The sequence below is a fragment of the Bos javanicus genome, chromosome 11 (genome assembly GCF_032452875.1).
Source record: "Bos javanicus breed banteng chromosome 11, ARS-OSU_banteng_1.0, whole genome shotgun sequence".
NCBI classification, from domain to species: Eukaryota; Metazoa; Chordata; class Mammalia; order Artiodactyla; family Bovidae; genus Bos; species Bos javanicus.
The window spans coordinates 6,229,328-6,246,694 of record NC_083878.1 but is presented as its reverse complement, the minus strand read 5'-3'; the positions used below and the strand labels follow the sequence as shown (position 1 = coordinate 6,246,694).

At 45.2% G+C, this 17,367-nt stretch overlaps 1 protein-coding gene across 5 annotated transcripts in view; it reads left to right on the top strand.

Moving 5' to 3' along the window:
- The window catches only part of TBC1D8 (TBC1 domain family member 8), a 140,094-nt gene that overhangs the window by 68,950 nt on the left and 53,777 nt on the right, over positions 1 to 17,367 (top strand). For 3 of the 5 annotated variants that reach the window (XM_061431676.1, XM_061431675.1, XM_061431677.1), the window contains 2 exons: positions 9,361 to 9,479; positions 14,158 to 14,386. The exons of 1 other annotated variant lie outside the window; for it this stretch is intronic. In XM_061431676.1, the coding sequence (XP_061287660.1) occupies positions 9,361 to 9,479; positions 14,158 to 14,386 (348 nt within the window). Of the gene's footprint in view, positions 1 to 9,360; positions 9,480 to 14,157; positions 14,387 to 14,417; positions 14,575 to 17,367 lie in introns of those variants that run through there. One more of the 5 variants, XM_061431679.1, reaches the window with a different exon arrangement.

Below are 17,367 nucleotides of genomic sequence, written 5' to 3'. Positions count from 1 at the left end.
TGATAAACAGAAATTCATTTTTCAATGTTAAGGATTGTATTTTTTCCCTTTATGACTTACCTCAACTAAAAAATGCAAAACATGTTCGTGATTAATCAAATCTATAAATCTCTGAAAACAAAATACTTGTACTTAGAGAAGCCGTGCTCCCCAGCCTTTCTTTTTTATGAGGGCACGTGTGTTCTGTTCTGTGCTTTGCCTTTTTTGCACGTCAGCATATCCTCGAAATCTTTCCATATCGGAGAGTGGAGACTTTCTTCCTCTTCCACTTCTCCTCCTCTGTTTTCTTTCTCTGTCTCCTTTGTTTCAGTCTTTCATTGCCTAGAACTACCATAATTTATTTAACCTGTTCTCTGCTGGTGGCTATTTCTGTTGTTTTCAAACTTCAGCCTGACAAATAATGTCCCAGTGAATAATTGTTAGATTCCTAGAAATGGGATCGTTGCATCAATGGTTTAATTAGATATTATTAAATTCCCTTCTCTCCATTGGGGTTGCATTATTAGTTTTTAAAAGTCCAGTTGGCAATGGATGAAAGTTTCTGTTTTCCCAAACTTGTCTTCATATCAAACTTACGGTTTTTGCCAACCTGACAGGTAAGACCTGGTGTTGTTCCATAGTATTAATTTGCGTGTTTTTTTTGGTACGAAAAAGTTGAACATCTTTCATTTTAAGGACTGTTTTTAGAAACTATTTATTCCTAATCTTATTTACTTAGTTTTTCATTGCATTGTCCTTTTTTCCTCTTCAATTTTTAGGTGCTGTCTGTGTATTAGGAATTTAAGCCCTTTATTGGAGGTGTGAAATTACAAAATCTCTCCTCAGTTTCTCATGTAGTGGGATTTAGAACTCCTTTGTTTTATACTTTCTGATTTTGAGTTATGGCTGGAAGATTTCCTCATTCTCAAGTTACTCAGGAATCCACTCGTGTTTCCTTCAATTACTTGTAAACTAATTTCTTTTTCTCAGTGTTTCAAAGCTCTCTCTCTGTGTCTTCTTTTTTGCAACATTTCTGATAGGATATCTACTATCGTTCTTATCTTTTTTCGTCTGTACATTTTTTTTCCCTTCTTTATCACTGGTTTTCACCAGTTTATTTATGGTTTGCTTTCCTGCAGTTTTCTTTAAGGATTTTACTACTTAGGGCTTATTGAGAATCTTGAATCTGTTTATCAAACTTGAAAAACATTTTAGCCATTATTTCTTCAGATTTTTTCTGCACATGTACTTAAATTTTTTTCCTATTCTCCCCCAGGAGACTGTTCTCTCCCAGAAAACTGGGGCCTCCGTTAAAGGGATTCCAGGCTGTCTGTTGCTGTCCCGCAGCTCACTGATGCTCTGGCCTTTGGGTTTTCGTTCATCCTTTTTCTCCTGTTTCTCATTTCAGAGTTTTTATTTGCTATCAAGTGTCCTTTTTTCCCTGCAATGTCCAATTTACTTTTAATCTTATTAGCATATTTCTGATTTCAGACACTGTTTTCCATCCCAAAAAGTTTGACTTGCATTTTTTTTTTTTGTATCTTTCATTTAGTTGCTCACCATCCGCATGCTTTCCTCTGCTTTTTGAGCTCATGAAGTATAACAGCTCTCATGTCTTTGTCTACCGATTTTTTAAAATCTATGTCATTTCTGGTCTGTTTCTAATTATTTTTCTTTTGTTTACGTAGGTCAAAATTTCCTGCATCTTTGCTACTATCCCTGCTTCCATTTTTTAAATAAATTAATTTTTATTTTTGCCACACTGTGCACCATGGGGGGTTTTAGTTCCCCAACCAGGAATTGAACCCACACCCCTGCATTGCAAGGACAGAGTCTTAGCCACTGGACCACCAGGGAAGTCCCCCTACTTCTATCTCTGAGAAGTGTTTCTAATGACACTAATACAAGGACATTTTAGTGACTCAGTTGTAAATTAAAAATCTATTTTCATTGTCAAGGAAGTTGTTTTGCATTTACTGCAAGTAATTTTAGGGACTCATTCTAATTTAAAGGCAAAAAGGGGTAAAGAAATTATGTAAAAAGAAAGGTTTAGAGCTTATTTTCTTAAACTGTATAGTGAAAAATATATACAGGTTTAAAAAAAAAAAATCATGATGATGTGACATTCTTGTTTGTTCTATAAAGATACTCCTTCAGACAATGTGGATTAGGTAGTATTAGAGCATCCACTTTAGGAATGTGAGATTTCTGAAAGTTAAAGCTTTGGTCCAAACCTCCTAACTGTCATTTGCGATTTTTAATAGAATCTTTGCCTCTGAGTTTCTCTATGTAGGATGAGTGTCAAGTGGAATTTGGGAATGACACTGCCTTGACTGTTACACTTTTTAATGTTTTAAAATTTATTTTTAACTAGGGGAAAATTGCTCTATAATGTTGTGTTGGTTTCTGCTGTACAACAATGCAAATCAGCCATCCTTGTACATATATCCCTTCCCTCTTGAGCCTCAACTATTGCAAAAGAACAAATCTGAAGGATGTACATTGCAGTGCCCATGTCATCGTAAATTAGGATCCAGGGAGCTGAAGAAGATAGTTAACTCAGTTGGAGATTTACTCTGCAGATACACAGTTACTATTTAAAACTGAAGCTGGGGTCGAGTTATTTACGGCTGTGTTCGTGCAGAAGCTGTTAAGTATAGACAATGAAATGCTTGTTTGATTTCCTGAAAACACCTCTGGGGAAAACCTAAGAGAATAAATACAGTGTGTGAATTTCAGTGACTCAGCTTGAGCCCCAGGCTCCCGTCTCCTCTGTGTGTCACAGAAAGAGCTAGAAGAACAGGCCTCCAGGTTGTTCTTGTCTGCACTTTAGATTTCTCACCTAGAAGATGGACATAGCAAGACCTTTCTTGCGATCCTTTTTTTTAATGAAGATAAACAAGGTTAAGTGTACAGGATACCTAACAAAGTGCCTGACTCGTGCTAGGCCTTCAGAAAATGTCCTGTGTCTGCAGCTATAGCTGTTCTTTCTTAGACCATCAAGTTGGTTATTTATAAACCCGTTGACGTAATTTGTTTTGTGGTCATAATTGATGTTTCTAACACTGTATTTTAGTTTTGCATTTGTTTTTCAGTTGCGAAGTTGTCTCCAACTCTTTGCGACGCCATGGACTACACACACCGGGCTTCCCTCTCCTTCACTGTCTCCTGGAGTTTGCTCAAACTCATGTCCATCGTGTAGATGATCCCATCCAACCATCTCATCCTCTGTCAGCCACTTCTCGTCCTGCCTTCAATCTTTCCTACCATCAGGGTCTTTCCCAATGAGTTGGCTCTTTGCATCAGGTGGCCCTAGTAGCTTCAGCTTTAGCATCAGTCCTTCCAGTGATTATTCAGGGCTGATTTCCTTTGGGATTGACTGGTTTGATCTCCTTGCTGTCGAAGGGACTCTCAAGAGTCTTCTCCAGCACCACAGTTCGAAAGCGTCAATTCTTAGGTGCTCAGCCTTCTTTATGGTCCAACTCTCCCATCCATACATGACTACTGGAAAAACCAGAGTTTTTGACTGTAGTTTTGCATGTGCGGTGCTATGCTAAGTCACTCAGGCATGTCCGACTCTTTGAACTCCATGGACTGTAGTCCACCAGGCTCCTCTGTCCATGGGATTCTGCAGTCAAGAATACTGGAGTGGGTTGCCATAGGCATTTACAGATCTGATTTTTGACTTCTTGTGTGGGTGATGTTTAAGATCCACTGAATTGGAATTTTCTTAGAAAAGAGAAAAGGCTTTTTCTGTAACATTAGGGGCCTCGATGAAACAAAGTATACTTTTGCTAATTGAACTTCTGTTGCAATCCACAGTGTTTCTGTACCTTTGGGTTTTAGAACCTGCTGTGCCTGTGTGCCGGGTTACTTCAGTGTGTCTGACTCTTGGGGACCCCGTGGACTGTGACCTGCCAGGCTCCTCTGTCCATGGGATATTCCAGGCAAGAATACTGGAGTGGGTTGCCATTCCCTTCTTCAGGGGATCTTCCCAACCCAGGGTTCCAACTTGACTCTCCTGAGGCTCCTGTATTGCAAACGGATTCTTTACCACTGAGCCACTAGGGAAGCCATTAAACTGCTAGAGCTACCTTAACAAGGTATCACAAACTGAATGGCTTAAACCAGGGGTCCCCAACCTCTGGGCTATGGACTGGTATCCATCCATGGCCTGTCAGGAACCAGGCTGCAGAGCAGGAGGTGAGTGGCAGGTAAGCAAGCAAAGTTTCATCTGTATTTACAGCCGCTGGCCATCGATCACATTACTGCCTTAGCTCTGCCTCCTGTCAGATCAGCAGTGGCATTAGGGTCTCATAAGAATGCAAACCCTACTGTGAATGGCACATATGAGGGACCTAGGTTGCTTGTTCCTTACGAGAGTCATCCCCAAGCCATCTCCCCACTCCCAGCCCCACAGGTCTATGGAAAAAATGTCTTCCACAGAATCGGTTTTTGGTGCTGAAAAGGTTGGGGACTTCTGGCTTAAGCTGTAGGAATTTATTTTCTCAGTTCTGGAGGTTGGAAGTCCAAGATCAAGCAGCCAGCAGGGTTAGTTTCTCCTGAGACCTCTCTCCCTGGTGTGCAGATGGCTACCTCCTGTGGGTCCTCAGGGCTGCACCCCAAGTGTCTCTTCCTCTTTTTAGGTGGACCAGTCCTGTCCAATTAATAGGTAGACCTAATTTAACCTTTTGTTGTTGTTGTTTAGTTGCTAAGTTGTGTCCGACTCTTTTGTAAACCCCTGGACTCCTTGGGATTTCCCAGGCAAGAATACTGGAGTGGGTTGCCACTTCCTTCTCCAGGGAATCATCCTGACCCAGGGATCAAACCCACATCTCCCGCATTGGCAGGCAGATTCTTTACCACCGAGCCACCAGGAAAGCCCACATTTCTGATTTGCTCCTCTCTTTATTTTTCATCAGTAATATGTCTGTAATGGGCTGGTTTTCAAACTTTTCTTTGACCTTGACCCACAGACAGGAATATATTTATGTGTTTGTGCATAATTCTAGCAAATATTTTCTAAGTCAGTTGTTGCCCTTATAAAGTGGTATGGGGACTTTCTTGGAAGTCCAGTGCTTAACACTTCACACTTCCAATGCAGGTTCGATTCTGGATTGGAGAACTATTAATAAGATCCCACATGCCTCCAAAAAGTAAAAAAAAAAAAAAATGGCATGTTTATAAAAATAGCTGTTTTCGGATGGGCCGCTTCGTAAGCTGAAAAACACGCCCGCCACTTGTGGTTCAGGCTTTGCCGTGTGATATACGTAAGCGATTTTCCTTTTTGGCCCTTTGAGGTCGCGGGCGTGCAGTCGGCTTGCAGTGGTTTATGGTATTTTTGACCCTCATCATAAGACTTTCCTGCAGAGGAAATTAGAGTTCGGAAAATTTCTCTGCCATTTGGCACCTTTTGTAGGAAGTAGAAGACAGTTGGGTGGGAAAGTTCCAGCATGGTGTTTGTTTTTGCTGGAGAGACACACAGCTGAGTCAGATTAGGACAGGCTGACCGACTTCACCGCCAACTCCCCTGACCTCCGCTCAGTGATGGATGTTACATTCGGGCTTACTTTCTGTCTCAAGGTGTGAGCTTAGTTTTGCTCCAGAGTGGTTTTCTGTTGCCATAAGGCTTCTCCTGGGGAGGCAGAAGAAGTTTTTAAAGGGATGGAAGTCTCCTTTTGGGGAGGATGTGGCCTCAAGTCTTAATTCCACGTGATACACTGTGTTGGGGCTCTGTTGGAGTTTTACCCACGCTGTCTGTGGTCAGCAGGTGTGCCCGGAACAGAATGGTCACAGAGCCAGTCCTGGCCCTTCTGTTCCTCCTCAGTCCTCCAAGTCGTTTTTCTTTTTTTTTTCTGGGGAAGGTGTTGGAGGGGTAAATTAGGAAGTATATGAAAACATATAGCAAAAGATTGAAGACCAATACAGATACTCTTTTCCCATGTATTCCTCACCATTTTTTTTTTGTTTTTGTTTTTGAGCTTTTTATTTTGTATTAGGGTATGTTGTGACAGTTTCAGGTGGACAACAAAGGGACTCAGCCAGACATGATGCATGTGTCCACTCTCCCCCAAGCTCCCCTCCCACCCAGGCCGCCACATACCATTGAGCAGAGTTCCATGTGCTCCACAGTAGGTCCTTGTTGGTTACCCATTTTAAATAAACTGTGTGCATGTCCATCCCAGACTTCCTGACTATCCCTTCCCCTCATCCCTCCTCCTGTTTTGCCTGTTGTTTTTTTTGTTTTGTTTTTTAAATATTCTGACCAGTTGATTTTACTATGATGGATAATAAAAGCTAAATAAAGATCTATAAGGGGAAGTATAAATTAGGAGTTTAGGGTTAGTATTTACATACTTCTATATATAAAATAAATAAGCAACAAGGATATACTGTATAGCACAGGGAACTCAATACTGTGTAATAACCTAGATGGGAAAGTAATCTGAAAAAGATTAGATATATGTATATGTATAACTGATTCACTTAGCTGTACACCTGAAACTAACACAATATTGTAAATCAAACATACTCTGATTTGAAAAAAAATTAAATAAAAAAAGATCTAGAGAGAGAAAACCTTAAAGGTCTAGAGAAGAGAGGAGAGCCGGCCACCCAGGGAGCCCATGAACATAAGTTTATGGATGCAGTGGCCCCGAGACTCTCTTCTGCGATGAACTGTCCCCACAGTTGAACTGTTCATCACAGATAAGCTTAGACACTGTCCCCTCCCCACAAAGACTCCGTTTGCCAGCCCACGGGATTTAGGGGGTGTCCTGGTAAATGATAGCTGCATGGCTGCCAACTGAAGACAATGAATGAACGGACAAGGAGAGTGCAGCCAGTCTTGTAAATGAGACATGTATCTCAGCATTGAATGTGAGGAGCCAGGCAGACGGTGTGGGTCTTCAGTTCAGGGGGACATTGTTTCGAGGCTTTAAGAGAGTCCTGTTGCAGAGCCTGGAAATATGTGGGCTTTTTTGTTTGTTTTTTGGAGGTTGAAGTTTTTAAACTTTTGTGTATGAAGAGCTGGGGGTTCTCAGTTGCTGCTAGTGATAAAGAACCCGCCTGCCAATGCAGGAGACATAAAGAGACATGGGTTCAATCCTTGGGTCAGGAAGATTCCCTGGAGGAGGAAATGGCAACCAGTTATAGTATTCTGGCCTGGAGAATCCCTTGGACAGAGGAGCCTGTCGGGCTACAGTCCGTAGGGTCGCAAAGAGACGGACATGACTGAAGCAATTTAGCATGCACATACGAAGAAGTAGCATCGTATCTGCCTAAAGTAGATGTCCTGGATGACCTAGTCAAGGAGGTTCCCTTAATCCAACTTAAGCCGATGTCCTTTGAGTACCAGCAGAAGCACTGGCACATATATAGACTGTGTTTCTGAGTCATACCGTGCCAGTATGAGCAGAGCTGGCCACAGTGAGACCCCGGCCAGATTCTCTCTGGTGGCTCCTGTAGAGCTGCTGGTGGCCCGTGTTGCTTCTCAGCTGCAACAAGGCAAGGAGGTGGAAACGTGTGGCTTGAGGCTGTTGTTTCACAGCGGTCTCGCTATCCAGTAAGAGGAGTAGGGAGCCTGTAGGGCCAGGGGCTTCCTGTTTGGGTAGGAAGTGGAGATATGACCACTCACCCCAAGTGGGCTGCTTCTTGGGTTTATGATCCAGAAAGAGCAAGATGGGAGGTGGACTCACCGAGAGCTGGATGGGGTCACTGGTGGTGAATGGTGTCTTTCCCCTCCCACCACGTTCAGATGTGTGCAAGCCCACCCCCACCAGTGTGATGGTGTTTGGAGCTGGGCCCTTTGGGAGGGGATTCAGTTCAGATGAGGCCATGAGGGTGGGGTCCCGTGTTGTGGTTAGTGTCCTTAGCAGAAGGATGAGAGTCTGCTTTAGTGATGACCAGAGAATGTTGCTTGTTAGGCATGGATGTGATGCCATGCCTAACATTTGGAGAATAGGGGGGAAAATACCATTGTGTTTTGGGTGTTATTTTTTTTTTTGGGTGGTGTGGGGAGAGGCTCACCAGGTAGCAGGTGGGATCTTAGTTCCCCGACCAGGAGTTGAACCCACATCCCCTGCATTGGAAGCACAGACTCTTAACCTCTGGGCCGCCAGGGAAGTCCCTAAATACCACTGTTTCAGGTCTCACTTTTCCTTATGAGGTATTCTCTTAGGTTCTTCTTTTCACTCCCTCCCAAAGTGCACATCAGAACTCGCCACAGGCACCCCAAACCCACAGGTCCAGGCTGAGCTCTCTGGCAGTTTTGTTGTTTGTGTTTTTTTTTTTTTGGCGGTTTTACGCATGGGGTGTTTGTAAGGTCTTCACGAGTGTCCACGTTCTGGGGAGAGGAAGACCGTAAATACTATAGAGGAAGGTCGGCTTAGCACCGTGAGTGTGCGGTTTCTGGTTCTGCGGGTCCTGCCGCCTCTCCCACTGCCTGGGTTACTCTGCACTCTCGTCCTCCAGCCCTTCACCTCTCTGAGGTTGAGGTGTCTCCTGCTTCCCATTTGAACAAACCCGCCCTCCTAGCTGGGGCATCAGCTGTTTCCACGCTAGATGTACCAGAGTCACAGGTGCCTCTTCTAGTCCAGGACTGAGCTTGCTTCAAGTCCTGGACTTTATCAGTAGGGGCTGGCGCAGTTCCCGGGCCAAGGTGTCCGTTATCCAGTGGGGAGGACTAGGAGCTCCTTTCGGAGAACTAACGTCAAGTCAGACGGCTAAGCTTTTTGGTGCCTGTGTTGTGGAATGCTTCACTAATAGGCTGATTGTGTTTTTACTTGCCTTTGAAAGAAATTAACTTACTAGATAACCATTGAATGTTTCTGTGGTTTTGTTTTAACATGTACGATAAAACCTCTTCTTATATGTGTTCTGAGGGATTTTGTTATAAAACTCACAGAGGACAAATGCGTACCTGGAAATGGCCCAGCGGCAGTGAGTGCCCTGGGGCCACGGGCAGAGCCACCTTAAGGCAAATTCTCGTCTCTTTTGAGGGACCCCCGTGCTCACAGGGGGAATTCTGTGAGGCCGTCAGAATCAGGTCACCCTGGGGCTTGTCTGCTCTGGAGTGGCTGTAGAACTACAGACGTTTCAGTCCCTTGAGTGGAGGTAGTCAGAGTTCCACTCGTTAGCCAGGCTGGCAGGACTCCTGCAGAGAGGTCCCAGAACAGCTCGGCGGGTCGGCAGGCCCGTCCGTGTGGCAGGTGGACCGTGGCCCCGGCACGGGGTGCCTTCCGTGTCAGCTGGCTAACTGTGGCATGAGCAGCCGGAGTGTGTTAATCACATAAATGCAGGACTCCTGTTTGGAAAGCAAGTTCGTATTCTAGACATTGGTTCTGTCTCGTAATCTCCGTGTCCTTTTCTGTTCCTACCCAGGTGCCACGTTAGAGGAAATAAACCAGCACTGGGACTGGCTGGAGCAAAATCTCCTCCACACCTTGTCTGTCTTTGATAATAAAGATGACATTGCCAGTTTTGTCAAAGGGAAGGTGAAGGTAGGTTCCCCCCACCCCACCCTCCGGCTTTCTTAAAACTCTGACTTCACTGGGTCTCAGTTGTGGCCTGTGGACTCTTAGTTACAGCATGCAGGAGCTAGGTCCTTGACCAGGGGTTGAGCCTGGGCCCTTGCATTGGGAGCGCGGAGTCTGAGCCACTGACCACCAGGGAAGTCCTGAAGCTAAGTCCGTTGACCTTGAGTTTCCCCCGGTTTCACATCTCTCTTATCACGGCTGCATAACATTCAGGACACTGCAGCATTTTTGATCATATTCTTTTCCTTTAATAGTGTCTCTACTATAATTGAACTTCTGGGCTTAATTATTGTTGTTGTTTAGTCACTAAGTCGTGTCTGACTCTTGCAACCCTATGGACTGTAGCCCGCGTGGCTCTTCTGTCATGGGATTTCCCAGGCAAGAATACCAGAGTGGGTTGCCATTTCCTCCTCCAGGGGATCTTCCTGACCCTGGGATTGAACCCATGTCTCCTGCAGTGGCAGGCAGATTTTTTTTTTTTTTTAACCACCGAGCCACCAGGGAAGCATTAAAACCAAATGAGTTTGACTTGTCATCAGTCAAATTTTAAAGAGTCAGTCTGGCAAAATCCACCCGAAATGGAAACAAAACAAAACCCTCATTCTTGGGCCTAAGGTTTCCTTATCCTTTACAGAAGCAAAGGTCCTTTTTTATCTCAAGGGGAAAAAAATGTTGAGATTCATGTTTTTGCACAGCAACAATGTTATTTGTCTCCTGAAATGAGTTAGTAGCAAGTTCTTTGCAGCTGTGACATCTTGTCCCTCTTTTTTTTAGTTGCAGCTGGCACTTTTCTCTCTCTGCAAGTGGATATTTATTCTTAAAACATGTTAATTGAATGAAATGAAAACCAAACAAGTTTTGAGAAGGGAGAGGAATGTTTGGGGAGGTCTCTCTTACCTGCTGTGAGCTATGTCTTATGTAACAGCTCTCATTTCAGTAAGACGCTTGGTAACTGGTGCTTTGAAAACCCTCACCAGCAGGGAGGGAATGTTTCTCATTCTGATTTCAACTCTCTTACGAAACAGTTTCACACATTAGCCTGTAATGTACTTTTCATCCCTTAGGGTAAAACATCCCAGACCATTGATTTTTTTTTTTTTTTCTCTCTCTCTCTAAAAAGTTTGCCTTTCCAGTATCCTAAGTGTTTTGGCTTTTAGTGAAGGGTCTTAGAGTAAATTCTTAATTTTATTTTTTGGGAAAGATTTATCTGTTTCTCTTTGGCTGTGCTGGGTCTTCGTTGCTGCTTTCGGCCCTTCTCTAGCTGCGGTGAGCGGGGGCTGCCCTCTCATTGCGTTTCGAGGGTTTCTTGTTGCAGACCACAGGCTCTAGAGCGCACAGGTTTCAGTAGCTGCGGCAACGTGGGCTCTGTAGCTGTGGCTCCCGGGCACGCGTGCACAGGCTCTGTAGTTACGGTGCGCGGACTCGGTCGCTCCGAGGCCTATAGGATCTGCTGGGGACCAGGGGTGGGGCCTGTGTCCCCTGCACTGTCAGGCGGATTTTTGACCACTGGACCACTAGGGAAGCCCTAAACTCTTAGTTTTGAAAGAGCCAAGAGAAGCATTGTTTTCCTTTGGGGACTGGGGATAATTATGGGGTCGGGTGGAAGGCCAGTCTTCTGAGTCCAGGAGGAGTGACGGTGTTGGCTGGTGTCCTCTGCGGTTGCCTCTGGCCCGTGGGGTTAGCAGATGGGTGCAGGTCCCAGTGGGTCTTTTTCAGCTCATGTGTTATCACCACAGAGTGGTCTAGCTTGGTTCCCCAGGTCAGGCTGCACGGACAGAAATACCTGTTTCACAGTTATTTTCACATTTACCTTCTTTTCTCGTTTCTCACCTTAGTGCTGGCGGTTCTTTGATTTATATGTTTCTCCTCTTAATCAGGAGGAAGGAAGTGCATTTCTGCTGCAGTGACTTTTGGAAAGTCAGAAGAAGGGGAGGGAAAAACTTTTGCTTTAACCTCTTATACTCTGTGCTGGGGGCCTGGAAATTAAACCAACAGAAGACAGCTTAATGAGAAAAACAGAGTTTATCAGCTTGGGCAGTGCACGTAAAGGTGGGAAAAACTCCACAATGAATAGCTCAGTGGGACGGTTAGGGCGCGGGGCTTGCGCAGCATCATAATGAAGAATAGCACGTTTACAGAGAAGCGACGAGTCAAAGGAACAAAGAGTGTGAGCTTTTAGGGTGGTAAGCCGCCAGATGCTGGATCCAGTTGGTTTTGCCGTGTAGGCTCCTCTTTTCTGGAGCCTCTCGTGCTGGTCAGAGTCCAGAGTTGTCTCTGATGAGTCAGAGCCGAAGAGCTGTCTTCCTCTTTCTGGCACAGGATGGGGAGACACTTTTACAAATGGAGATTTGTATCTTGTTTTTAGGTAAATAGTGGGGAAGGGGAGAGAGTTTTTTTTTTTTTTGACATCTGCTATTTCTCAAGTGTCTTTAGCTCAAAATAATTCTTAAGCCCAAGTGGCATATTTGGGGAGGGGGCATATACTGATCCCTTGGGGCTTCCCAGGTGGCTTAGCGGTAAAGAATCTGCCTGCAATGCAGGAGACGTGGGTTTGATCCCTGGGTTGTGAAGATCTCCTGGAGAAGGAATGGCTACCCTCTCCAGTTTTCTTCCCTGGGAAGTTCCATGGACAGAGGAGCCTAGTGAGCTACAGTCCATGGGGTCACAAAGAGTCAGACATGACTGAGCACACATGCATACACAGACACACTCACAGATACACAGAGATACACAGACACACACGCATAGATATACAGAGAGACACACATACGTACATGCATGTACACACACAGACACACACATACACAGACACACACACAGACATACACGTGCACACACACACGTGCATGCATGTACACACAGACACACACAGAGACATACACGCACACACACGTACATGCATGTACACACAGAGAGACACGTATACACACACACACACACACACTCTCTCTCTCTCTCTGATCCCTTATACTCCACAGCAGACGTGCCTTTGAAGTCCCGGGGGGCTGCTGGCCTGGAGTAGGTGCCGGGGCTGAGGGGACCAGCCGGTCAGAGGTCGGCTGTGTCTTTGGGCCACCACATGGCGTTGGGTCTTCTTCGTTTGTCCTGGGAGATTGAAAGGATCTGGGAGTTGGGGCTTTCCTGCCTGTCTCCTGACCATTCGACTTGCTCTATGGAACTTTAAAGGAAGCCTCTGCGTTGGGCTGACTCGGCCATCAGGGAGGCCAGGGCCTGCGGGCTGCCCTTGTGCCCATGTCTGCCTGCTCTAGAGGCCTCTTAGAAACCCCTTCACATCTCATGGTGCACAGCAGTTATTACATATTAGGTAACTTTGAAAAAGTACCTCTCGGGACTTCCCTGGTGGTCCAGTGGTTAAGATTCTGCCTTCCAATGCAATGGGTATGGGTTTGATACCTAGTTGGGGGGCTAAGATCCCATGTGCCTCTCCCCCCAAAAAAACAGAACATAAAACTAAAGCAATATTGTAACAAATTCAGTAAAGACTCTAAAAATGACCCTTATCAAAAAGATCTTTAAACCATAAAATACCCCTCTTAGTTATAACTTTTATAATGTCTTGTGAAATAAAATTTGGAAAAGAAAGAAAAACATCATGAGAGAAATGAAAATCCCTTGAAGTTCTTTACCAGCCTCCAGATTTATTTTTTAAGAAACTTTAGCTCGCATTTTTATTTTAATGGTAATGTGCAGGATATTTTCTAAAATTGCTCGTGCAGTGTAGATGTGGGTAGAAATCCCCTGGTGGCTCAGAAGGTAAAAAGTCCACCTGCAATGCAGGAGACATCTGCAGGAGATTCGGGTTTGATCCCTGGGTCAGGAAGATCCCCTGGAGGAGGCCATGGCAACCCACTCCAGTATTCTTGCCTGAAGAACCCTGTGGACAGAGGAGCCTGGCAGGCTACAATCCATGGGGTCGCAAAGAGTCAAACAGGACTGAAGTGACTTAGCACACATGCGTAGTGGATTTATAATGTACTAATTTGTGCTATACTACAAAGGGATTCAGTTATAGATACACATTCTTTTTTTAAAAATACCCTTTTCATTTATGTCTGATCACAGGACGTTGAATACAATTCCCTGTGCTCTACAGTAGGACCTTGTTGTTTATCCATCGTATATATAACAGTCTGCATCTGCTAATCCCAAACTCCCAATCCATCCCTCCCCGCATTCCCCTTGGTAACCACAGGTCTGTTCTCTGTGTCCATGAGTCTGTTTCATAGAGATGTTCTTTTGTATAAAAGGACTAACTTTTAAACCCTGGCGTGGATGATGCTTCAGAGTTGATGCATTGAGTCCATAACCCCCAAGACCATCATTTGACCTCCTATCTCTGGAGGGAGGAGCAGGGGGGGATTATAAGGTAGTAACCCATTTGAGAACTGGGGCTTAGAAGTTGGGGATTCACCCAAAGCCTCGCTGGTGAATGGCCAAGAGAGAGACTGGTCTGAGGATTCCCCCAGCTTGCTTCCTCCCCTCTGGGCATGTTTCTGGAGGGTGGACTGGATCCTCACCCATCCTAAGGGTCTGTCTGAGTGGGGCTGGCTCCCCGGATGCCCATGCTCGACTGTCCTTGCTCTTTTCCTGACCTGGGGACCCTTCTCTGTCTGTATGTCAGGCTCTGATTGCCGAGGAGACGAGCAGCAGGCTGGCCGAGCAGGAGGAGGAGCCTGAGAAATTCCGCGAGGCCTTGGTGAAGTTCGAGGCCAGGTTCAACTTCCCGGAAGCTGAGAAGCTGATCACATATTACTCATGCTGCTGCTGGAAGGGCCGGGTGCCCCGCCAAGGCTGGCTGTACCTGAGCATCAACCATCTCTGCTTCTATTCCTTCTTCTTGGGCAAGGAGCGTAAGTGAGGGGCGAGTGGGTCCCTCCCGGATGGAGCTGACTCTTGGGATGCTCAGCGCTGGTCCCGAGACCAGTCATTGCCTGAAGAGTTAGGCAGCAAAAGATTTAAATAAGTGGTCGAGACGTAACAGGTGGCATGTGGTTAATTTCCAGATGCCCTGTGCAGACAATCATATTGTATTATATATGTGAGTACCACTAGGAGGTTTGATTTTATTTTTTTAATTTTTATTGGAGTATGGTTAATTTACCATGTTGTGTTAGTGTTTATTCTACAGGAAAGTGAATCAGTTATACATATACACTTTGCTGTTTAGTTGATGTTGTGTCCAACTCTTTGCAACCCCATGGACTGCAGCACGTCAGGCTTCCCTGTCCTTCACTGTCTCCCAGAGTTTGCTCAAACTCATGTGCATCGTGTAGATGATGCCATCCAACCACCTCATCCTCTTACACCCCCTTCTCCTCCTGCCTTCAGTCTTTCCCACCATCAGGGTCTTTTCCAGTGAGTCAGCTCTTTGCATCAGGTGGCCAAAGTATTGGAACTTTAGCATCAGTCCTTCCAATGAATATTCCTGGTTGATTTCCTTTAGGATTTGATCTCCTTGATCTCCTTGCTGCCGAAGGAACTCTCAAGAGTCTTCTCCAGCACCACAATTCAAAAGCATCAATTCTTAGGCTCTCAGCTTTCTTTATGGTCCAACTCTCATATCCATACGTGACTACTGGAAAAACCACAGCTTTGACTATATGGACCTTTGTCAGCGAAGTGATGTCTCTGCTTTTTAATACACTGTCTAGGTTTGTCATAGCTTTTCTTCCAAGGAGTAAGCATCTTTTAATTTCATGGCTACAGTTAACATCTGCAGTGATTTCAGAGCCCAAGAAAAGAAAATCTGCCACTGTTTCCATTGTTTCCCCATCTATTTGCCATGAAGTGATGGGACCAGATGCCATGATCTTAGTTTTTGAATGTTGAACTTTAAGCCAGCATTTTCATGCTCCTCTTTCACCTTCTTCAAGAGGATGTTTAGTTCCTCTTCGCTTTCTGCTATTAAGATGGTATCATCTGCATATCTAAGGTTGTCTGAGGAAGTTTCTGAAATATATACATATATCCACTGTTCTTTATTTTTTAAATGTTTATGTCTCTGGCTGCCCTGAGATATTTTAGCTGTGACATGCAAACTCTGAGTTGTGGCACGTGGGATCTAGTTCCCTGACCAGGGACTGAACTGCAGGCCCTGCATTGGGAGCACAGATCCTTAGCCGTTGGACCACCAGGCAGTCCCTATCCACTCCTTTTTTAGATCCTTTCCTGTATGGGCCATTTCAGAGAATTGAGTTCCCTGTGCTATACAGTAAGTCCTTATTAGTTATCTATTTTATACATGAAAGTGAAGTCACTCAGTCGTGTCCAACTCTTTGCGACCCCATGGACTGTAGCCCGCCAGGCTCCTCTGTTCATGGGATTCTCCAGGCAAGAATACTGGAGTGGGTTGCCATTTCCTTCTCCAGGAGATCTTCCCAACCCAGGGACTGAATCCGGGTCTTCCACATTGTAGGCAGATGCTTTACTGTCTTGTATATGTCAGTTGCAATCTACAGGGGTTTGATTTTATGAGAATTCATTTCTTCTCCTGCCTTAAGGAGCCTTTCTTTGTAGCTCCCTTCACGCACCTTCTGAAGAGTTTTTGCTACTTTGAAAACAGTGTAACCGAGGGCGCAGGAGTTCTAAAGGAATAGAACAAGCTGTACTTCTGAATCCAGGGAGCCATTTAAACAATTCTGAGGTGTGAGCATAGCAGGTATTTGTAGAAAGGGGTTCCTCACCCTGGATCCCCTGAGATCCAGGCAAGAGTTCACTTCTCGCACATTTTTCTACCCACAGTCATCGTCGTGGGCAACAGGATTCCGAGGTAAGAAAGGGAAGCCACAGAATCAATGGTATATTGAAATGTTCAAAGTCATGACCATTGAAACTTCTTCTGGAACAAGTGTTGTCTCAAGTGCCCACGCAGGGTGGTGTATATGCTGTGTTTGTATTTATACAGATGTATATTTTTCCTTCCTGCATTTGTTTTTACTTCACGTGGAGCCAGTAGGCAGGGCTCCTCTGTACTCTGCTGTGGCCTGCGTCCTGCAGAGGGTCACCCCTGGCCTTTCCTGTGCTGCCCCCTGGGCTCTGACACCAGTACACGACCCCTGTGTGCACAGCCTTCCCCACCCTTGGAATCAGCTCCCACCTAACCCTTGCCATTCTGGGTTTTCTGGTTTCTGAAATTCTTCTCAAAAGTAAACACCTTCTTTCTCCTTGCCTTCCCCATTCTTAAGCCTGTTTGGGAACTCTTGTTCATCCTTCAAAATTCAGTTCAGGTTTTCTCATCTCTTGGAAGCCTTCGCTTCTTCTTTTGTAACTTGTCCTGCACGCGTGTCTCTATTTTGGGTCCTGTCAAGTCAGTGGTCTGTTTTTTCCTACTTGAATGAGCTTCTTAAGTGCAGGGCTCTTCCCAAGGTGGTTGCTTAATGAGAGAAAGCTGCAAGTGTAGATGGGGTGTGTGTGTGTGAAAAAAGACACTATAAAAGCAAATGTAAGGGTCTTAAGAAGCTTATTCTCAGACCTGATGTAGAAACGTGGCCTTTTAAATGATCAAAGCACTGAAAACAGTTTGCGAGATTGCTGTTCTGTTGCCCAGGTGTGTCTGACTCTGAGACCTCATGGACTGCAGCACACCAGGTCTCTCTGACCCTCACCATCTCCCAAAGTTTGTCAGAGTTCATGTCCATTGCATCGGTGATGCCATCCAGCCATCTCATCGTCTGATGCCCTCCTCTCCCGTCTTCAGTCTTTCCCAGCATGAGGGACTTCGGTTGCTCAGTCGTGTCCTGCTCTTAGCGACCCCATGGACTGCAGCCTACCAGGCTTCTCCATCCATGGGATTTCCTAGGCAAGAGTACTGGAGTGGGTTGCCATTGCCTTC